General features: G+C 44.6%; 1 protein-coding gene across 4 annotated transcripts in view; it reads left to right on the top strand.

Moving 5' to 3' along the window:
- Window positions 1-22,523, top strand: part of ARHGEF10 (Rho guanine nucleotide exchange factor 10) — a 2,254,368-nt gene that overhangs the window by 1,429,547 nt on the left and 802,298 nt on the right. For all 4 annotated transcript variants that reach the window (XM_044073505.1, XM_044073484.1, XM_044073499.1 and 1 more), the window contains one exon: window positions 18,872-18,987. In XM_044073505.1, the coding sequence (XP_043929440.1) occupies window positions 18,872-18,987 (116 nt within the window). The remainder of the gene's footprint in view (window positions 1-18,871; window positions 18,988-22,523) is intronic.

Genomic DNA, 22,523 nt, shown 5'->3' with positions numbered 1-22,523 from the left:
TTCTGTTACTGCACAGACATTGATTTTCTCCATACTGAGGAGAGCCTCGAGAGCGTGCATCTTGAGGTTTAGACTTCTGGCATTGAGTAGCATTATCTTTAGTTTTTTTATCCTTGGGTTGTCTATGGAGGTGGGTTTGTCCTTTGAGCCTTGCCTAAAAAAGGCACTATGGGGGTGGCAAGAGCCTTGGCCAGTATACGAAAGCCTAAGGGTGACAGGTGCAAGCCGTCCCTAGCGAAGCAACGTGGCTTGTCGAGCATGTCATCCCAGGCTGACAGACACTGGATCGCCTTTGAATGACATGAATACTTTAGCCAATTGTTGAAACTGATCATTTTGTCTTTATACTGTGGCATCATTCTTGATGAGGGCAAGATGCTACTCAAGGTCAAGGTCATACCAGCCTGGGCTACATGGTCAGAGAGCTCCTGTATGTCTCTTTTCATGTAGTCCAGGGAGGTACATCTCAGGTCATTCACACCAGCATGGACAATGACAGAGTCATACTTGTACTTGCTTTGGAGTGACCTGAGTGCTTGTGTTATGTGGCGGATCCTGGCACCCGACAGGCAGCTTACAGTGACCTTCTCCTTGTTCAGTCTGGTGAGTGGGACTTCAGTGTGCCGGACAATGGAGTCCCCTATAACAAGTGTATTTGGTGTGTTGTTTGGCCTTAAGGGCTGTGACTGTGAGGCATACTGATTTTGTGAGATATGTGATTCATGGGTATTGTTGAGGGGTGGCTGTTGCTTGGATATCTGCTTAGGAGGTCTTTGCTGTTTAGGCAGATTTTTATTTAGAGCCTCCGAGTATGTTTTTGTGTGTTTATGTGTTGGGTATGCAGATGCAATAGGTCTGTGTGAGACTGGATTTGTGGTGTGGGTGGTTACCTTTTCCTCCTGACTGACTGTGCCAGTCTTGGGTTGAGAGAGCTCTGCCTCCAGTTTGGCTGTGTAACTGCATCTCTCACATGTATTAGAGTTTGTTGGAAGGAGGAGAGAGTTGTCTGTGTACATAAGGCAATTGTAACATTGCCTCAAAATTCCCAGATTCACCAGCTGGACTGGAGAGTAACCTTGAAACTGACCCTTGGACATACCAGATTAGTATAGGGAACTGGTTTTTTACTGATCAGATTAGGGAAGGGAACTGATTTTTCACTTGATCAGGAAGAACCAATCGGGAGCCTAATACTTATGAGAAGTCAAGGAGGGTGTAGTGCTTTAGTTAGTTAGTGTTTCCTTATAAGAGCTGAGCAAGTGCAGGGCTTTAGAAAGAGAATAGAGTGATTACTTTGAGAGTTTGAACAGTTCTAAGGGAAAAAGTGAAGAGCAGACTTTATGGAGCCTGGAATAGTTTAAACCTGTTTAGGCGGCACTGCCCGACGCTGCTCAGTGTGCAAAACCGCGCAAAAAGAGAGTTGTAGGGTTTTAAGAGAGAGAGATCAAGGAGTTTAGAATTGACCCAAAATGGCCAATAAAACTACAGCTTCTAGGTAGTAACCACTCCTCCAGGGACAGACAGGCTGTTCAGTGTTAACCACTCCCACTGGTGAACACAGAGACTTCCCTTTAGCCCTAGCAAGCACTGGCCTTCTAGAAACTTCCAAACAGTTCAGAACAGCACATCTGTAACTGAACTTTCTTAACTTTCCACTTCCGTTCCTATTTTTTTTTCAGGAAGACCAAAAATGTGAATATTGTTTCTCCTAGATCTGTTTTCTAGGTCATCAATCTTATTTAAAAGTGTAAAGTATTTTGTCTTGATAGGAATTCAATGTTATTTTCATCTTCAGATACCCTACCTTCCATGTCATTTAATGCATCTTCAATTCCAGATATCTGGAATCTCTGTTGTTTTAAGATCTCATGTAGTTGTTCCATCTGTTCTGAACACTTCTCTTTGAAGTCGTCCAATTTATAGCCCATCTTGCCATTTTTACTGACAGTTCTTGTATGTTGGTAAGAACTGATTAAAGTTCTTTTCTGAAGATAAATCCTGTGAGTTAACTTTTGAATCACTCATGTTTTAGATTCGGAGGTGAAAACCTTTCTGATAAATATCTTTTGCTCTTTGTTATACACCTCTTCATCTGCAGCTCTGGGATGTCTGATTGGCATCAAGAAGTAGGGTTGCAATGGAAGCTTCTATTACATAACTGAACTTGCTAGAAAAGACATCATCTTCTTTTTGGTATTGTAATACTTTCTGCTGTCCTCCACCATTTGTTACTTCCAGCACTGTAGCCATGCGTTACCTGCACTCATGCACTTGAAACGTAGTCTCTTGTCCTTGTTCCAAAATACATCAACTACACTTCTCTCCAAATGGGGCTTTAGTTTTTCCTTCCTTAATTTGGACTCTTCTGTATTCAGGCTTACACAATGGGAGTTAGGATGATGACACCAGCTCTTGTACCAACTTATGTAGTCCCCAGTCCAAAACAATTAGGCGCTGCTCCCCACCCTTCACTGTCCAGCTATCTGTGAGGGGCCCTCTCATCTAGGAGTAAGTTACACCTCTGACTGAGGAGGAAAGGAGCCCCAAATGGCTGGCTGATGGTCAGAACTGCAAAACATACTTCTCGCTACTGCGTGGTTTGTTGACCTAATGGTATACACAGAATCTTGCATCTAAATCTACTAATTAACTACTATTAAATCTATTACATAGCTGAAATAGATATGTAAGAAAGTCATTCACTGGAATTGACTGCCTAGAACTACAGTCCTGTGCTCCTTCTCCCACACATAGAACTTACACATACATTGATAAATGCATATATAAATGTAGGAGTTGTCTCCATGAAGACAGTGGTTAATCAGGTAAACGTGTCTGCTAGCACTGTGACCTCAGAGCATGGGTTTAGATAAAAATATCCAGTTTGTACTCAGCATCTCACATTATTATCCCATTCCTTACATTTATCATTTCTCATCTCTCCAGATGTTAACTTCTCCAAACTTAATAAATGTAAATGTAAGATGTTCTTCTTGTTTCACTGTTGTAGTCATCACATTTGGGTTATCCCTGCCAGGTTAGCCCTCGGCCGGCCTGAATACCAGAGGCTTAGTATTTCTGCGTCAGTTGCTGTCGCTTCAGGACTGACATCAGGTCGTCAGTAATATAAAGTAAGGCAACTGACGTCATTACATCAGTCTTTCTTACCATGGAGTCCAAAGTTGAAGCAGTTCGCATGAGTGCCGGTCGGCCGCTACCTGAGATTCGTCTACTGAATTGAAGTTAAAGTCTTCTAAAGCTAAGTACGTCGTTGGGGATCCTTTTTTTCTTGCACTAACAGATGTCAGAAAAAGTTAATAATTGTTTCGCCTGTGGAAAGCAAATACCCCACCGAGACTTCCATTTTTACTGTGTCACTTGCTTAGGCCCAGACCACGACGTCCCCCGTTGTCGCTTCTGTGCTTTGTTCAACTGTTACGCCAGAACTATCCATTGTCGGGCCCTTATTGTAGCCAGATATTTTTGCTTACAGTCCTCGAATTCTGATATCGCTTCGGTAAGCCATCCGACAGCAGATCATCTGAAAAAAACGTAAAGATAAAGAGAGACAGACTGCACAGGTCCAAACCTATTGACGATGATTCAGTTAAGTTATTTGTCAGTTCTCCAGTCCTCAGTTAGGTGCTTTCGCAGCCCCTGATGCCCGCTTCTGTGGATTCGCAGGCGGCTATCGAGACCCTTTTGGAGTCCGGTATGCAGCAAAACTCTTCCTCGACTAAGGATCCTGTGGTCGTCTCTACCTTGGATGGATCCGGAGCCGCTGAGTAGACACCGGCTTCCGAGGAAGTACTTCGCACTACCGATTCTTGACACAAACTGACGTCTTCTTTCATGACTAACGTTCTTTAGAAAATTAACATGTTTCTTAGGTCCAGAGTACAAACCACACCCAAGAAACCGACAACCCACTCCCAGGCACCTGCTTCCTTGCCTCAGTCTCAGATGCGTAAAATGGCAGAAGACCTTATTATTATGATCGGGGGAAAACCGAGCTACCCCCTCCAAAAGGAATAGAGTTCTGTCCCCTGTAGTTCTGCCTCAGCAAGAGTCAGATGACTCTGATGCTTTTGAATATAAAGACATGCAACCCCTGTCTACTTATGAGGATTCTGTTGCAGAGGATTCTATCCCTTCAGCCTCTCCCCCAGACGATTTTTACTTTGGAGAAACCCTGCATACCTTAAGGGAGCATTTCCAATTGGAAAGTCAAGACTACCCTCAGTCTAAAAAGAGACTCAGGGAGTTCCTAGATCTTGCACAGCACAGACCCTTGGCCATCCCCCCAGTCCTGGATGTTGTGGAGGATGTTTTCCTGGAATCTAGCTTGACTCCTGCCACACACCCTCCTGCTCCCAGAAAACCAGTCAGGTACTATAAAGGCCCTGATTCACACAATTTTCTTTTTAAAAATCCTACTGCTGTCCCTGAGGTAATTTTTCAAGGGCCTAAAGGGATTAAAGCAACCTTTGCTAAGAATCCCACCCCCTCAGACAGGGATTCCCAAGCACAAGACAGATGGGGTAAAAAAGTATACACCTCAGCTACTCTTGCTTTCAGGGCACTAAATTGTCAGTTCCATATGCTAAAATTTCAGCAACATACCCTGGAACTCCTGAAACAAAAAAATGTCTTCCTTTCCTGCTTGGGCAGAATCTAAAGAATTACAAGAGTTAATGCATTCTGCAACTCAAGTAACTAAACACACCTTGCACTGTGGTTTTGATGCCCTAGAAGCTTTTTGCAGGGCAGCAGTCACTGGATCTGTCATTAGAAGGCATACATGGCTTAAGGAACAGCTCCTGCCAGACCATGTCAAATCTAAGTTGTTGGATGCCCCCCTGCACAAAGACAACTTATTTGGCACTAAGGCAGAAGAGGTCTTAAAAAAATGGCAGAAAAAGCAAAATCTATGCAAACAGTTAAGGATTTCTTACAGGTCCAGCCACCCAGGTTCAGCGGGCATTGTCCCAACAAACCCTGGCCCTTTCCTGCTCCCTCCAAACCAGTCCAGCATAGGCCCCGGGAAACCAGACTCCCCCAGGCAGCAGCCACAGGGAATGCAGACATCTAGGCAGTGGACTACCTCCACTGCAAAACCAGGCAGTTCTAAGCCACCCTCGTATGGTAAGAACTCACAATGACTCACCTCCCCAACTCCCTCCATCTGCCCACCTTCACTTACCCCTAGGAAGAAAACTCTCCTTTCACACAAGCACCTGGGCCACCATTACCAATGACCACTGGGTTCTAAACATAGTGTTTCAGGGATACAAATTTTCCTCCCATACCCTTCCAACCCCAAAAGGGTTTCCAGGTCTACCTCCAAACCAGTGGACAGAGGCTCAAAAGCAAATCCTTTCCCTGCTTTCTATGAGGGCAGTAGAGCACGTTCCTGCAGAACAGATAGGCCAAGGTTTCTACTCCAGACTTTTTTCTGCTGCTCAGAAAAGAGGGCACCTTGCACCCAATCCTTGATCTGTCCATTCTAAACACCTTCCTGGTGATCCTAAAATTCAGAATGCTCACCCTCCAGCAGCTGCTACCCATGCTCTCCAAGGACGCTTGGCTAGCCACCCTGGATCTAAAAGAGGCCTACCTCCACATTCCTATCAGAGAATCATGCAGGAAATATATCCGTTTCAGGGCAGGATATCAACACTTTCAGTTCTCTGTGCTTCCCTTTGGCTTATCTACTGCTCCCAGAGTTTTCACAAAATGTCTGGCTCCGCCCATTGTCTTTTGCAGACAAAGAAATATCCAGATTTACCCATACTTAGACTACTGCCTTATTCAGGCAGACAGCCAGGAAAAGCTGCTCAAGCACCTGGCTTTTGTAAAGACTCTACTAACCTCCCTAGGGTACACAATCAATGAAAAGAAATCCAAATTGGTGCCCACCCAAAGGATTATCTTCCTGGGAGCAAGCCTGGACACAGCATCCCAGATGGCATTCCTTACACCAGAAAAACACATTTTCCTTACAGCCTACGTCTCTCAACTAGCCACCAGGCCCAAGTTATCTGCAAGGAAGATCCTGCAAGCTCTGGGGTTCATGGCATCTTGCATACTGCTCATTCTATATGCCAGACTACATATGAGGAAATTTCAGTGGTACCTAAAAAGTCTTTGGTGTCAACACTGTCAAGACCTGGAAAGTCTTATACCTATAATTCCTTGCCTCAGAAAAGATTTTCTTTGGTGGGCAACAGCATGCTCCCACAACAAGGAGCTACCTTTCTCACCACCCCCCACTGCCCATACCCTCACCACAGATGCATCAGACTATGCTTGGGGTGCACACCTGGACGGCAGGTGCATACAGGGTCAATGGAGCCTACAGCAAGTCCCTCTCCACATCAACCAAAAACAGATAATGGTTGTCTAGCATGCCTTGATAGCTTTCAAACCCCTTCACTCCCCATGGGCTCTCCTGATCAAAACAGACAACACCACTGTGATGTGGTATGTCAACAAGCAGGGAGGGACTCACTCCTACCCTCTATGCAGGCTGGCCATGACCCTTTGGCACACAGCCTCTGTCATGCAACTGCACCTATTAGCACAATTCCTACCAAGCTGTCTCAACTCTCTGGCAGAACAATGAAGCAAAAATCTTCTGGACCCACACGAGTGACAGCTCAACAGAAGAACCTTCACCCTAATAACTTAGAAATGGGGCACCCTGATGGTCGACCTCTTTGCCTCCCACACCAACAATCAGCTCATCAAATTCTGCACCAAGGAGCATCACTGCATGGCTTGGAAAGTGGATGCCCTGTCCTTCCCCTGGGTCAATCTATCAGTCTGTGCGTTTCCTCCACTACCTCTCATCACCATGGTACTGCTCAAAATAAAGGAGGAAAAAACAAGGACAATTCTTATAGCTCCAGACTGGCCTCGCCAGCACTGGTACCACTTGCTGTGCAGCCTGTCACCACTGCCACTATGGAATCTTCCTCAGATTCCAAACCTCCTGAACCAGAGGGAAGGGGAATTCATGCATGCCCAACTGCAGACACTCAGTTTGGCAGCTTGGCTTTTTCTCTAACCCTGGATCAGTCTGCCAACCTCAGTAAAAAGGTTCTAGATGTTATCCATGAGGCCAGATGCCATAGCACTAGAAAGTCTTATGCTGACAAATGGAAAAGGTTCTGCATCTGGATCCAGGCTAAAGGAGCCAATACAGCACAGCCCTCCCTCCCTCTCATCCTGGATTACTTAGCTGACCTACTACACAGTGGCCTCTCTTTCTCCTCTATAAAAATTCATGCCTCTGCTATTTCTGCTCATTTGCATACCTTTTTTCCTAATCCCCAGAACAAGACGGAAAGGATTCTGCACTCTCTTAGATGTGCACAGACAGCTCAGATTCTATCTAGACAGGACTAAATCCTTCAATTGCTGGTTAGCTTTGCTACAGGGGCAGAAGGCAAAGCCATCTCCAAACAAACCGTTTCCAAATGGATAGCACACTGCATCCATTTCTGCTACAAACAACATGGAAAGCCTATCCTCAAGGGGGGCAGGACTCACTCCACCAGAGTAGCCTCCACCTCTCTGCAGCTTTCCTCAGAGGAGTCCCCACCAGGGACATCCTGGAGGCTGCCACCTGGACATCTGTTCACACTTTTATCAAACATTGCCACCTGCCTCTCTTCTCCAAATCCAGGGCAGGGTTTGCCTCTGCAGTCTTGCAGGACATCCTACCCAACCCCTATTTTGTTTGACTGCCTCCACCCTTTTGCTCACCTTTTGGAATCAACCCAAATGTGATGACTGCAACAGTGAAACACGAAAAATATAGTACAGTTGTGTACACTTACCATAAATGTAAATGTTTGAGTGTATTCACTGTTGCAGTCCTGGTTTCCCTCCCTCCATCCCTCTCTCTTCTCTTTCCTTTCTAAGGGACATATTGGTATTTACTTTCTATTGGTGAGGTTCTTCCACCAGAACTTGGCTCCTACTTGGGGGCTCATGACAGTTTAGGGCACAAAAAACTGATGTAATGGCGTCAGCTACCTTACTTTATACTACTGACGACCTACCGTCAGTCCTGAAGCAACAGCAGCTGATGCAGAAATACTAAGCCTCTGGTATTCAGGCCGAGGGCTACTCTGGCAGGGATAACCCAAATGTGATGACTGCAACAGTGAATACACTTGAACATCTACATTTATGGTAAGTGTACACAACTGTACTTTTTACCTGTTTATTAAATGAGCAGTCTGTTACTAAGAAAGTTGATCTGTACTGCAGGCAAGTTTTACCAGCCAATCCATCTGTTGATGTTTGAGGTGGTAATTTTAGTCCTGAATTTCATTTTATTTTTGTATCAAAACTTATAATTCCATCTCTTTTGGTTATATCATATAAACGTAGTTAAGCAGCAAGGGCAGACTGTATGATGCTTTGTTTAGTGTGTGTAGTGCAAGCTGTTGATGCAGCCTAGCCACTACAAAGGAGCTCTTCTGTCTTTGATCCTGCAATATGTGACCACTCTACAGTTCCTTCATCATAGTATGATGAGAAGCAAAGGCTGATCTTGCAGCTTTAAGTATTTCAGAGATCTCTTAGTTGTATTTGAATGTGTTTTAAAGATCTGGGCCAAGTTAACTGGTGTGTGATCTTGTCCACATCTTGTGTTCAGAAACGTTTCTACTGCTCTACACCACTATATTTCTTTTTTAGTATAAGTACCTCCCTACAAAAATGGAGTACAGTCAGAGAAGGAGGAGAAGAGTGTCACAAATGGGAATATTGTTAAAATATGAACTTATTACTGGAGTGAAAGTAAATCCTTGAACTTGCCAACCACTTTAGAAAGAAATCAGTGGGACTTACCAAGATGGCAACACTGAAGCAAAGGTAGTGTTTACTCCTTTAACCTAATAGGCAGAGAATGTTATGTGTCATTCTAATTGATTTAAGCCTCAAGCTGTTTGCAGTACAGCTTTTCTAATCACATTCAAACAATTCTTTTATAATTTACTGCAGCTGAATTATCTAGCTCAATGAGTCCTCTACCTGACTAAGTCATGTGAAAGAATGTTGCAACAAGAAAAAATAGAAATAAAGTCATAAGTTCTGTAGTGTTCCTCCAGTGACTCTAGATAATAATTTGATATCTAAAAAACAGATATGCTGGATTCAAAGTTGGAAAAAAAAGCAATGGTACAAAATCCAAAGGAGATTTATGTCACATATTTAATGCTTTAAAATGAACATTAGCACTAGTATATGAGACCTTCTCCAAGATTTTAACTGACTAGTTAAATTAAATCTGCAGTAAAAGATTTAACTTAGAAGGCTAGATGAATCAGAAAAGCACATTTCTGAGACTGAAGATCATGTTAAATCAGAACAGGTATATCTAAAAGACCTTGAGTCAGACATCGAGTTTTGCAGGAGAAAATGTTTGCTCTGGAAGGCATTTCAAGACATAGGAATTTGAGTCAACTTATGCAAGGGGTGTTTACTGTGGTTGCAAATTCTCTAAAAGTTATACTTAAAGTTTTGATTGAAAGGGTATGTTAGCTTGTAAGGGCTTCCCTTTCAAATACCAGTCTCCATGACCTATCTTCACTAAACTGATATATTTTCAAGATGGATTTTATTACCCTTAGGGTTGCAGGAAAAAAAAAATCACTTCATTTGAAAAGCAACTTTCTTCATTTTTCTGGGGCTTTAATCTATAAAGTAAAAGAAAAGAAACAAGTATAGGATAAATATTTTAAAATCAGTATTAAAAATGATATTTAATTTCAGATTAAATCTTTTGCCATCCTACAGTCTGCTATAAATAGTGAAACTTTTTTGGACACACTGCAAGTCAGCTGTTCATTCTGCTGTTCTATATGGTCATATCTGAAGTTGTTTCCATTTGGTCTTCAACCTGTAGGACACGGATCGGGGACGGATCCGACTCAGCTTCCTTTTACCAGTATCAGCTCTGTGCTCCAAGCTCCTCCCCTACCCATAACGCCCCTGCCTCTCCCCCCCTCCGATCTGGTTTGCCACGTGTAACTCTAGCATCGTGGTCCATGTTCTAGACAGTTTTGGGTAAGTGTTTTTGGTGCTTTAGCTATACTTTTCTAACTTTCTATCTCCCCTTTCACCCCCTTTCCTTCTTCTCGTGGTAAGGCATTGGTCATCAGGTAAAAATAAAAAAAATAAATGTTTTTGCCTTCTGCTTTTCCCCACTCTATTTCTTCTCTAGAGTGTGTGTGTGTGTGTGTGTGTGTGTGTGTGTGTGTGTGTGTGTGTGTGTGTGAGTGCCTTGGGTCTCTCTCTCTCTCCATTTACTATAGCTGAGACACCCAAGACAGGTTCAGAAAGTATTTGGAGTGTGGCCATAAACTCACCCCAGTGAACAGCCACACTGTCCATGTAGTTTGTTTAGGTGTCCCACAGCCCATTCCTCCTGCTCGATCTGCACGGGGTTCAGTCCCCACGCACTGATCGACAGGAGGAATAAGCTCATCCTTAAGGGCCTCCTCCATCCTCCTAAAACCGAGGCCTCAGCTTCTACTTCAGCTTCCTCTGCTACTTCCTCCTCTGCTACTTCCTCCGCTCCAGCTTCTGGGACTCAACCTCCCGCCAAGAAGACCGGGGACCAGGATAGGCTAAGCAAACGGTCCCCCGACAGGGCTTCCTCAGCTGAGCCGCCAGTGAAATCTCACCCGACTCCTAGCTTGGGTTCCCCCGACTCCTTTCTCCTTGCTTCTCCTGGAGCTGTCTCTGGTCCATCCCCCTTTCTGGCTTCTCTAGGCTGGTGTCGGTGGCCTCTTCTGCCAGGTCCACTCGCACCCCCTGTGAAGCCAAGGTCGATAGGATGATGCAGAGATTCATCCACACACAGATTCAGATGGGAGTCTTGCCTGCCCCCTCCCCCTCCGGGGCTGGGGGCATGCAGTCTGCCTTTATCCCAATCACTCCTTCTCTGATCCGACCTCCGGCTTTGGAGTCTTTGGATTTGAGGCCCCTCGGCATCAAGGGGTCAGCGCCAATGGTACCGTGTACCTTGATGCCGAGCATTGCTCTGTGCAGGTCGGCTCCTACCAGCTTGGAGTCATAGCCGTGGCACCAGATCAGATGTGGTGGTGTTGGCTCTGAATTTTTCACAGCTGAGCTGTTCATTCGGAGTCTCAATGCCTGGTTGTTCGGCTTCAGCTCCCCCGTTGATTCAGAGGATTACAGACGCGGTTACAGTCCCAGCTCCAGGGGTGCGTTCTCCTTCTGCTTTTGACATAGTGGAGAGGGTTCTCTCAGTTCCATCAAGATCCTTGATGCTTTTGTCCTCGGTGTCTGTCCTGGTTCCCTCTGTGTCTAGCCTGGATTCCGCCATCCTGGCCCCTCAAGGACAGCCTGCCTCCTTTCTGCCCCAGTTAGTTCCACCACAGGAACAGCTGGACTTTTTTGAGTTCTCCCCAGAGACCCCCCCCCCAGAGGAGACTCCTCGAAAACACACGTGTAAAAGGATGCACTTAGGCTCCCTGCCAAAGTCCCTCATGGAGGACATCGACTTGGAGGAAGGGGTAGGGTTCCCCTCGGTCACCCCCAGAGGACGTCTCCTTTGGAGTGATCATGGAGATCTTTTGTCAGAGTGGGGGGTGGTTGTCTAAAAGCCCAACCCTGACGAGTTGGTCTTCCTGGAGGTGTTTGGCGCAGGACCCTCTACATCCTGGGTGTCCCCTCCCGTGGATCCTATCCCCAAATGCACTGATAAGATCCTCAGTTCCCCATCAGATGAACCGCACTGGTCGAAGGGATACCCTGTCAATGCCATGGTGGTGGCAGTGGCCACCAAGAAGGAACTTGCACAGGAGAGCTGCATGGTCCATCTGCTGGACCAAGAGTCTAGGACCATTGGCTGTTTTGGGAAGTGGGTCTACGCTACAGCAATGTTCTCGGTATGTGCGCTGAACTATATGGCACAAGTGATTAGGCTTCAGCGAGACCTAGTTAAAGAGGTCACCAAGTCTACCCCAGGGTCCATGTTGAGGGAGGAAAAGAGGGTTTTCTCCTCTAGGATGGCCACCCTCACCTCCATTGCCAATACCTCTATGCAGCTTCTATCTCACGCTACCGAGGGCGCCACTAGAGCAGCTGGAGCAGACGTTGTCATCAGGCATCACACCTGGCTCCGACTTTCTACTTTTTCAGAGCCCTTCAAGGCGTCTTTTGCAAATGCCCTGCGTGATGGTTCCACTCTCATTGGAAAGACAGTACGTAACACACTGGTCCAGAGCAAGAAGGACGGGAAGACTCTGCCTTTGGAATCCACTTCTCAACCCCTCAACAAACCTTCTTCAGGAATCAGTGAGGGGTGAAGAAGATGTGGTTCTGGAAGTCTCAAGGTAATTCCTAGGATGCTCAGGACTCACCTTCCCCCAGAGGCAGAGGGGGATTTGACAGACGCCACCCTCATGGCAGAGGAGGTCTGAGGAACCAAGGGTCTCGGGATTCTTTCCCAGACAGGCCTGCGCAGCAGCCTTGAAGGGTTGCCTGGCTGCTCATTTCTAGAAGCAGTCGAGGATCGACTTTCGCTACACCCAGTGGTGTGGGAGTCCATCACAGACGATCGTTGGGTGTTGCAAATCATATCCAGAGGATAGTCAATCCCCTTCACACAGAGACCACTCCCTCTGAAACACCTCCTGGATGTTCCACCTGCACAAAGGGTGGAGGAAGCAGTGGAAATTTCCAAGCTGCTCGAAAAGTGAGTCATCCAGTCTGTCCCCGCAGACCAATCCAGATTAGGCATCTATTCCAGGTTCTTTTTAGTCCCAAAGAAGACTGGGCACTTAAGACCAATCCTGGATCTGTCAGCCCTAAACCTGGCAGTTACCATGATGAAATTCTGGATGGTCACACTCCAGTCTATCCTGCCCTTTCTACAGGAGAATGACTGGATGTGCTCAGTGGACCTCCAGGACGTGTACTATCATATAGGTTCATAGGTTCATAGGTTGATACTAGGCTATCTGCCCTAGGGCATTTATAAGCCTAGCCAGAGTGTGTTTGGCTTTCGTCACCATTTTAGATTAGTTGACTGTGCCTCTGTATAGTAGGTCACAGAAGATAGTCCTTTTAAGGTTAGTTTACTGTGCCTCTGTCTAGTAGGGACACAGAAGCGATCCCAGGGGTAAACCCACGATCTCCCATCCACTCATCAAGATTTCTCTTGAAGAGGGTCATTGAGGGGCTCTGCCTAACATGGATTGGGATTTTGTTCCAGAGTGAGGGGAGCCTCTGGGATATGAATCTGTCCCTCCAGCATGTCTTATTTATTTCTGTGCCGTAGCAAAATGGACTGATGCTCTCGGAGGTTCCTCCGCTTCCGGCTGGGGGCCAATCATTACCAGTTCAGAGCGCTACCCTTTGGTCTCACCACAGCCCCCAGGGTGTTCACCAAAGTTATAGCTGTGGTAGCAGCTCACCTGTGGCTGCAGGGCTTCCAGGTCTTCCCCTACCTGGATGATTGGCTCCTTTCCGCTCTCTCCAGGCATCTGCTCTGCTAAGCTAGGGATTTCCTTAGCCAGACTGCCCACCAGTTGGGCATCACCACAAATCTCAACAAATCCCTATTAGAACCAGTTCAAGTTCTGGATTTCATTGGAGCTCTGTTAGACACCATTCAGATCAAGGCCTTTTTTGACACCAGACAGACTTCAGTCCCTCAAACATCATGTCTTGTGCATCCTTCAAGCCCAATCTCCCCCAGCAGAATTTGTCTTAAGGGCATTGGGGTCCATGGTGGCCACGATCACCCTCTTACCCACAGCTTGATTACACATGAGGGTGCTCCAATGGGCTCCAGTGGTCCAGTGGTCATTTCTAGATCTACCATTGTCCCATCTTGTGCATCTGTCTCGAGCCTGCAGTAATTCTCTTCTCTATTGGATTCAATCCCTTGACTAGTTTTTGGGTCGTCTGTTTATTCTTCCTTCCTCGCTGACCATGGTGACCACAGACACCTCCCTTCTCGGGTGGGGGGGCATTGCTTGGGAAGGACAGTCCAAGGCACGTGGTCTTCCCTGGAGACCCAGTTGCATATTAACTTTCTGGAGATGAGGGTGGTGCTATTGGTGTTGCAAGCTCTTCATGCTCATCTTCCCCTAGGGACAGTTGCTATCCAGACAGACAACGTGTCAGTAGTCTGGTACACCAAAAAACGGGGGGGAACCAGGTCTTATCCTCTTTGTTGAGAAGCCATGAGATTGTGGGAGTGGGTGACCTCCACTGGCCATTTTCTGGTGGCAACTCAAATTCCGGGGAGGTCCAGCATTCTAGTGGACAGGCTCAGCAGGCCTATCCTGATGCCTTACAAGTGGTCTCTGAATCCTTCAGTAGCGAAACAGATCTTTCTAAAATAGGGAAAGCCTTTTTGCGATCTCTTCACCACTCCTTCCAATGTGAAGTGCAGCGAGTTTTTCGCTCTGAACTGCATTCTGGCGGAGTCGCCCAGAGACGGTCTGATTCATGCTTGGCCCTCCGGTCTTGTCTATGCTTATCCTCCATTTCCCTTGATTCCACAGTTCATTCAGAAAGCGCAATGGCTAGGGAGCTCAGTCATCCTCATTGCCCCCTTCCGGCCTTGCCAACTATGGTCCCCTTCTCTGTGGTCTCATGCAGTGCATCCTCCCTGGATGCTGGATCCCCTTCCGGATCTGATTTCACACCCCTCAGGGATTCCACTTCCAGATCTGGCCAGCCTGAAGCTTACTGCTTGGCTGCTTCAGTTCCCATGATAGTTAGGACTCCTGGGCTATCTTCTCCAGTTAAGAAGATATTGGTAGTGGCTCATAAATCTTCCAGTAGGAAGGTTTATTTTAGAAAGTGGAAGCATTTTTTGATTTGGGCATCTCAGCATGACTTGGATCCTTTTACTGCCCCAGTGCCTGCAATTAGAGTTTTTGGCAGGTATATTTCAACACAGTGCCAGCTTTTCTGTGGTTAAGGTTCAGCTGGTGGCTATTTCTAACTTCCACATAGGGGATAATTCAGCTACCCTAGCTTCTTCTAAGCTCTGTAAAGTTTTTTGAAGGGCACTTTTATTCTTAAGCCACGTGTCAAGGACCCAGCTCCTCCTTGGGACCTTACTTTGGTCCCCCAAACCTTGTTTTCTTCCCCCTTTGAACCTGCTGCTTCGGTGGATTTGCAGTTCCTGTCTTGGAAAACAGACTTCCTGATTATCATTACATCAGCTAAGAGTGTCAGAGCTTCAAGCCTTATAGATTGAGCCTCCTTATATGATCTTCCATAAAGTCAGGGTGTCCTTCCTTCCAAAAGTGGCCTCGGAATCAAACAGTAATCAGGTTATCAATCTCCCTGTTTTCTTTCCAAACTTTCAGAATAAGAGAGAGTATAAATTGCACTTGCTAGATATTCATAGACAATTGCAGTTTTATTGTACAGAACAAAAGCCTTTTGCAACTGTGATCAACTTTTTGTTTCCTACTCTAAGCCTTTTTTAGGGAAACCTGTATTGAAGGTCATTGTTATTAGATCTCTCAATGCATACTCCTAGCATATTCAGCTAAAGGATTATCTCTGCCAGGTCATATTAAAGCAAATTCTACTAGGTCTATGGCTACCAGATATGCCAAAGGAAAGGGCCATGTCTTTTCAGCTAGATAACCACGCAGCTCACATAAGGCAGGGGGAAGGAGGGAGGGATGGTTGAAGACAAATGAAAAGCAACAACTCAGACGGAATGTTATGGTGACTGAATAACTTATTTTTATTAGTCATTAAGGTACCTTTGCCATTGTCCTGTCTCATTGATGACACTTCATAAAGTTTCACTGCTTAGTCATGTTTTTTTTGATGAATAAATAGGGCTAAAGTGTCAGGAGGGAGGTTGGCATAGTGGTTAAGGTGTCTATCTTACAGACACAAGGTGCAGAGTTTGAATCTCACATGGGATAATTTGCTAGGCTTAAACTGGCCCACAAGGGCAGGTAGCCTAGTACTAATCTATGAACCTATGAGAGATGTGTTACTTTATTCAATGCTAATTGTTCATTCATTCATTTTATTTTTATTTTCTTCTTTTGACCATCCAGACTCATATTCTAATGTGCATCTATGTTAGGTCCTCACAGGTGTCCAAGTCTCTTATTCATCTGGTTAGAGGCTCTGTATCCATTAATAAGTCTGGGATCTATCAAAGCGATTGTTGCAAAACGCTGTCATTGCCAGCTGTTTGCTCTAGGATTTGGAATTGAGCTACTGCTGTGAATTTGTGTTACTTACTATTTCTGAATTTAAACATTACTTTATTGCATAGATTGGACTGATGCATTTTAGTTTGTCCTTTGAACTGTATGTAGATGTAAAGAATTTGATCCATTTTTAATAGAAAAAGTTATTTGTTTCTATGTTACATACTTTTTTATTTTATTTCTATCTTATTTGGCACTATTTTGGTTGAATGCTTGTTTGGAAATGTGCCTCTGGACCTTTTTAAATCTGATTTGTATTTTAGTAATTACCAAGCTCTGGTCATGTAATTCTATGTACATTTAGTTTTTATTTTATTTTAGAGTAGTTTCTTTAATGGTAACAATACTGTTTATGCATGGGAGCTGTTTTTAAGAGAGTCAGTATTCTTAATTTTATTTTTATGTTTTTTTTTTTTTTGCTTTGCATTTTTTGGTGGAGGGGTTATATCCCAAGTATCCAAAGTCTAGGAGGTAAAAGCAGCCCTGAATGGGACTTTATTAGTGATTGGCATTAATACTTAGTTTTATATTTTGAATATGTGGTGAAAGACTAAGCTACATGTGACAATAGAATATTGTATACATTGTGTATACAGGTTTCAGAGGACCACTCCTAAAGGCCATTGATTGGCACAAGGTAAAGTATAGACAGAGTATGTTTATAGAGAATATAAATTATGCACACTACATTTAATGAAGAGGCATGTGAAGACTGGTAGAGATGGGTGAACGCTGCCAGCCTAGTCAAATAGAATTTGGTACATAATTGTCATTTGTAAATATGAATGTTGAAATACAGGCTTGTTTTCTTAAATGAAAGAATATGCTGTGAAATGTTGAACTTCAAAAAAATGTAACAACATTCCCTCTGCTGTAACGAAAGCTAAGACAAGCATTTCATGTCTGTCCTTTGAAATTAAAATTATTTCATGTCTGTCCCTTTGAAGTTAGAATTTGGAATCGGTAAATCTGGAGTGAAGCATCCTGCCTATTGTTTTATCTTAAGGAATAATTACTAGAATTTACATGTGGAATGTCTTTTATTGATGTAGTTTCCTGCAGCTGCAAGATAACAAGAATGTAGTATCTGTCAGCCTGGGAACATCAGGAAAGTGTGAAATTATGTAATGGGAATCAGGACTGAAAATAGTAATGTAAACAGAGAGACTCAGAAGGCATTGAGTATTTTTGTCTTGACCATCCAACTCACAGCACTGTCTTGCTCATATGTAAGTTATCTTAGACTTGTGTTTTCTTTTAGAAATAGCTAGAAATTAGAAAGATTAGACTCAGTGTTTTTCTGTGATGTCAGACCTGTTCTACTGAATTATTTTAAGTATTTCTGTGTGATCTCTGAACTCTTGAGTAGCACTGTGTAGTATTGTCTTGTGTTTTTAATTATTTATTATTAAATATTTAAACCCTTTTAACTGTGGCTGTTTTGTGTAGAGATAATTTAAGCTCTAGAGTACATTGCATATTTATAGAGTTTACTGTCCAAGTCACTCTAAATAAGCCTTGACTGTTTAGTCATAACAACCAAATGGATAATAATATTGCACAGTAATAATTGGACACCCTTTTAAAGGCCTTTGATTAGCTGATAAGTATTAGTGGGTGGTGGCAAGTGGAACTACCATATAGTGTGGAAGAAAGGAGCACAGCTGAAGAAACTGTGCCAGCCTTCCCCAGGAGTGCCTGTGTGGTTGTATAAACTCTTCTCAAAATGCGTGTGTGTGTGTGTGTGTGTGTGTGTGTGTGTGTGTGTGTGTGTGTGTGTGTGTGTGTGTGTGTCAGCTACTTGAGCAAGGACACGAAGCACTGGTTGGACAGAGAGGGTGCTAGAGGTTTTAGCTTGCCCACTATGCTATCTGGACCCTATAGCTGTGCCAGTGGGGAGTCTTATTGGGGACCCGGAGAGCAAGGGAGCGACCAGCCCCAGACTGAATGTGATCTCTGTGTTCTCTTAAGGGAAATTGCACTTTACTGTGTGTATTTGTTATCCTTTCCTCGTATATGAGATGCCCTCTCTGGTGTTAGTGGTGAGGATTGAAGCTCCTTGATTGCTGGGCCAGGGCACGGGCATCACAAGGCATATCAGCAAGATTGAAGGATTGGATTAAACATTCCCTATGAAGTTTTAAAACCCTTGTAGTGCTGTCTACATTTAACCTATTTATATATTACTTATTTTACTAATGTAAGGAAAGAATCTGCAGATCAAAATGTATTGTAATTGATTCCTATCCCCAATCTGCTTTCTTGCAAGGAAAGAAAGAGAGAGAGAGAGAGAGAGAGAGAGAGAGAGAAGCATTCCTTCATTTAGTTGTCATAATAAAATAAATGCATTTCGTTTTAGAAAGTAAAGATTTGTTTATTCATTTTATATATTTTGCTTTTGTTACTGTGATGGCCAAAATGGGCAGCAAATTTTCCCCTTTTCTGCAGAGGCCCAAGGAGAAAACTTCAGACATACAATGGTGTAATACAACTTATGCAGTTACATTTTAAAAAATAAGTACAAATAGACCAAAGAAATATTAGAGTATTTATAGTGATTTAAAGGTCATGCCATGTCTTCTTTTGTTCACTTGTAATTATTTGTGTTTTATATATTACAGATAAAGTTTACATGGGACCAGGACAGCTGTATCAGGATTTAGAAAACTTGTTACATGACCTCAGTGTTGTTGGACAGATTTCAAACCTTGTAGGAAACCTCAGGGGAATCTACCAGGTAAGGTATTTGAATCAGCTTGTTTTTCTTGTTTAGAGTGCAGTGTACCTTGATGCTGTGTAGATACACTTTATGTTAATGTTTACTTTGGTTTCTTAGATGTCTGAGTTAGCCATACATGCGAGAGATGCAACAATATAGCCAAACTGGAGGCTGAGCTCTCTCAATTCAGTACTGGCAAGACCAGTCAGGAGGAGAAGGTAACCACGCACACCACAAACCCAGTCTCACATAGAACTATCACAACTGCAAACCAAACACATAAACACACAAAAACATACTCGAGGCTGATTAAAAATCTACCAAAACAACAGAGGCCTCCAAAGCAGACACCCAAGCAACCACCACCTCAAGACACAGCACATGCAACACATAGTTCACAAAGTCAGTGTGCTAAACAGTCACAACCCTTAAGGCCAAACAACATGCCAGACACACTTGTAATAGGTGACTCCATAGTCAGACACACTGACGTCCCGCTCACCAGACTGAACAAGGAAAAGGTTACAGTAAGCTGCCTGTCGGGAGCTAGAATCCGCCACATAACACAAGCACTCAGGTCACTCCACAGCAAGTACAAATATGACTCAGTCATTGTACATGCCGGTGTGAACGACCTGAGAGCATACCTCCCTGGACTACATGAAGAGAGACATAGAGGAGCTCTCTCATTATGTAGCCCAGGCCGGTATGACCCTGACCCTGAGCAGCATCTTACCCTCACCAAGAATGATGCCACAGTACAAAGACAAAATGATCAGTTTTAACAATTGGCTTAATTACTGGTGTCATTCTAAGGGGATCCAATGTCTGTCTGCTTGGGATGACATGCTTGACAAGCCACGCTGCCAAGAGGATGGCTTGCACCTGTCACCCCTGGGCTTCCGGATATTGGCCAAGGCTCTTGCCACCCCCATAGTGCCTTTTTTAGGCAAGGCTCAAATGACAAACCAGCCACCCTAGAAAACACAAGTGGAAAAAAACTAAGGGTAATGCTGCTCAATGCCAGAAGTCTAAACATCAAGATGCACGCCCTCGAAGCCCTCCTCAGTATGGAGAACATCGATGTCTGTGCAGTGACTGAAACCTGGTTCAAGGCTCCTGAGAGCACCCCAGCACTATCAGGTTTTACCTCATATCATGCTTTCCGGCCCCAAAACTTGGACCGAACCACAAAAGGAGGGGGTATCCATTTTCATCAAAGATACCCACACCTCCAGGTTAGTGGCAACGCACGAAGCATCGGAGACTATCCAGGTGCAACTAACCATAGGCAAAACTGCCTTGCAGTTTGTAGCATGCTACAGACCACCCTCTCAAACTCAGGAACCCCACACAGCCTTCCTGAAGACACTGGAGAGTATGAATGTCTCTCCAAATACCATCATTTTGGGAGACTTCAACTACCCAAACATAGACTGGGAACATTACTCAAGCCCCAACACCCTAGCCCAAAGGTTCCTAGAATTCATAAACTCAAATGCAATGGAACAACTAGTCACCATTCCCACAAGAGGAGACAATATACTAGACCTGATCATCACAAACATGGGGACAAAATGCTCCACACCGGAAGTATATCCCTCTTTGGTAAGATCAGACCATAAATTAATCTCACTGGAAATCCACATCCCGAACCCACCCCCTGCACAAAAGACCACAGTGAAGAACTTCTCAAAAGCAAACTTCACACTTCTTAAGACTGAAGTGGTATCCTTTAACACCCCTGGGCCAGTGGAAACCACAACCCACACTACTGAATCCTTTGCAAATGCCTTCTATGGGCACCTTCAAGAATGCATGGATCATGCAATCCCAAATAAAACCAAGACCCATTCCCCCAAAGGCAGGCGCCCGGTCTGGTGGACCCCAGCCATAAACAAACTTTACAACAGGAGGAGGAAGCTACTACATGACAGAGCAAAATCCCTAAAAGGGAAGGCATCTCTGATCAGTACTAGCAAAAACTACGATCACTCATAAAATCATCCAAGGCCAACTTTGAGAGAAAAATCGCAAGACACAAAAGACAATCACAAGGCCTTCTTTAGCTATGTTAGAAACCTGGGTGGAAACTCCCAGATATGCTCAGAGTTAGTCCAAAATGACACAAAATACACTGAACCCACTGACATTGCCAACATTCTGGCAGACAGGTTCAGTGCAAATTTCTCCCAAAGGAGAAATAACTATCCCAGCAGAGTGTAGCCTCCTAACATCTCAGATGCCCAGGTGAGAGCCCTCTCTAAAGCTAAAAACACAGCATCAATGGGACCGGATGTTGTCCCGGCTGTGTGCTACATGAACTCAAGAGGAACTAAACCCACACATAAGGCTGCTGTTTAATCTTAGCCTTACTACAGGATACACCAAAGAGTGGCGTGCGGCAACAGTGGTCCCACTTCACAAGGCGGTGCTTCTATGGACCCTGGAAATTACCCCCATAAGCTTGACGAGCCTGGTCTGCAAAGCTATGGAAAGGATCATTATGGAACTCATAAACAAAGACATTGGGGACCTACAGACATTGGATCCTACCCAATTTGGCTTTGTCAAGGGCAGATCCTGCCTTTTGAACTTGGTCGACTTTTTTGAAACAGTCACTAAGGCCATTGATGAGGGTAAGGCAGTTCACACAGCCTACCTTGACCTTGCAAAAGCCTTTGACACAATACCCCACTCGGGCATCATAGACAAACTCACCAGCTTAAATGTAAACCCATATGTCACAAGATGGGTTGCAAACTGGCTCAAGGACAGAACCCACAGGGTCAGAGTTGCTGGAGCTATGTCAGACTCTAAGCCAGTCACAAGCGGTGTCCCACAGGGCTCAGTCCTGGGACCCCTCTTGTTCGGCATTTATTTTTCCGAGGTACAGGCAAACATAGGAGGATTGTGGCTGACAAAGTTTGCAGATGACTGCAAACTGGGCGCCATAATTGATACTCCAGCGGGCACAAACATCCTTCAGAGAGGCCTTATAGAAACGGATAATTGGTGCCAGAGCCATGGCCTTAAGCTGAACGCCAAAAAATTTATAGTCATACCCTTTGGGAAAAACAAGGTACCAACAAATTACCACATAGGTGGTAATCCATTAAGTATGGAAGAGGTAATCAGGGACCTAGGGACCCAGGTTGACAGTAACCTCTCATTTGACACTCACATTGCCAAAGTGGTTAGGAAGACCTTCTATATTGCCCACCTTATCATGAAGGGTTTCACATCTAGATCAAGAGAGGTCATTGTGCCCCTGTACTCTTCTCTTATCAGGCCAATGATTGAGTACAATGCCCCATTTGGGATGTATCTCACCCGACACCTGCAGCAATTGGAAAGACCCCAAAAGTTCCTCACCAAGAGGATAAAGGGTCTTAAACATATGTCATATGCTGCCCGACTGAAAAAACTCCAGCTCTATTCAGTCGCATACCGCCTACTCAGAGGTGATCTGTGCCTGACGTACAAGGCCATGTCCAATCCAAAATTAATGGACATGCTCCACCTCAGAAAATCCAAATCCAGCAGAGGCACGA

Source organism: Protopterus annectens, chromosome 1.part1 (assembly GCF_019279795.1).
Source record: "Protopterus annectens isolate FY-2018-M chromosome 1.part1, PAN1.0, whole genome shotgun sequence".
Classification (NCBI taxonomy): domain Eukaryota; kingdom Metazoa; phylum Chordata; order Ceratodontiformes; family Protopteridae; genus Protopterus; species Protopterus annectens.
The sequence above is the reverse complement of the archived record's forward strand: the minus strand, read 5'-3'. Positions and strand labels throughout refer to the sequence as shown.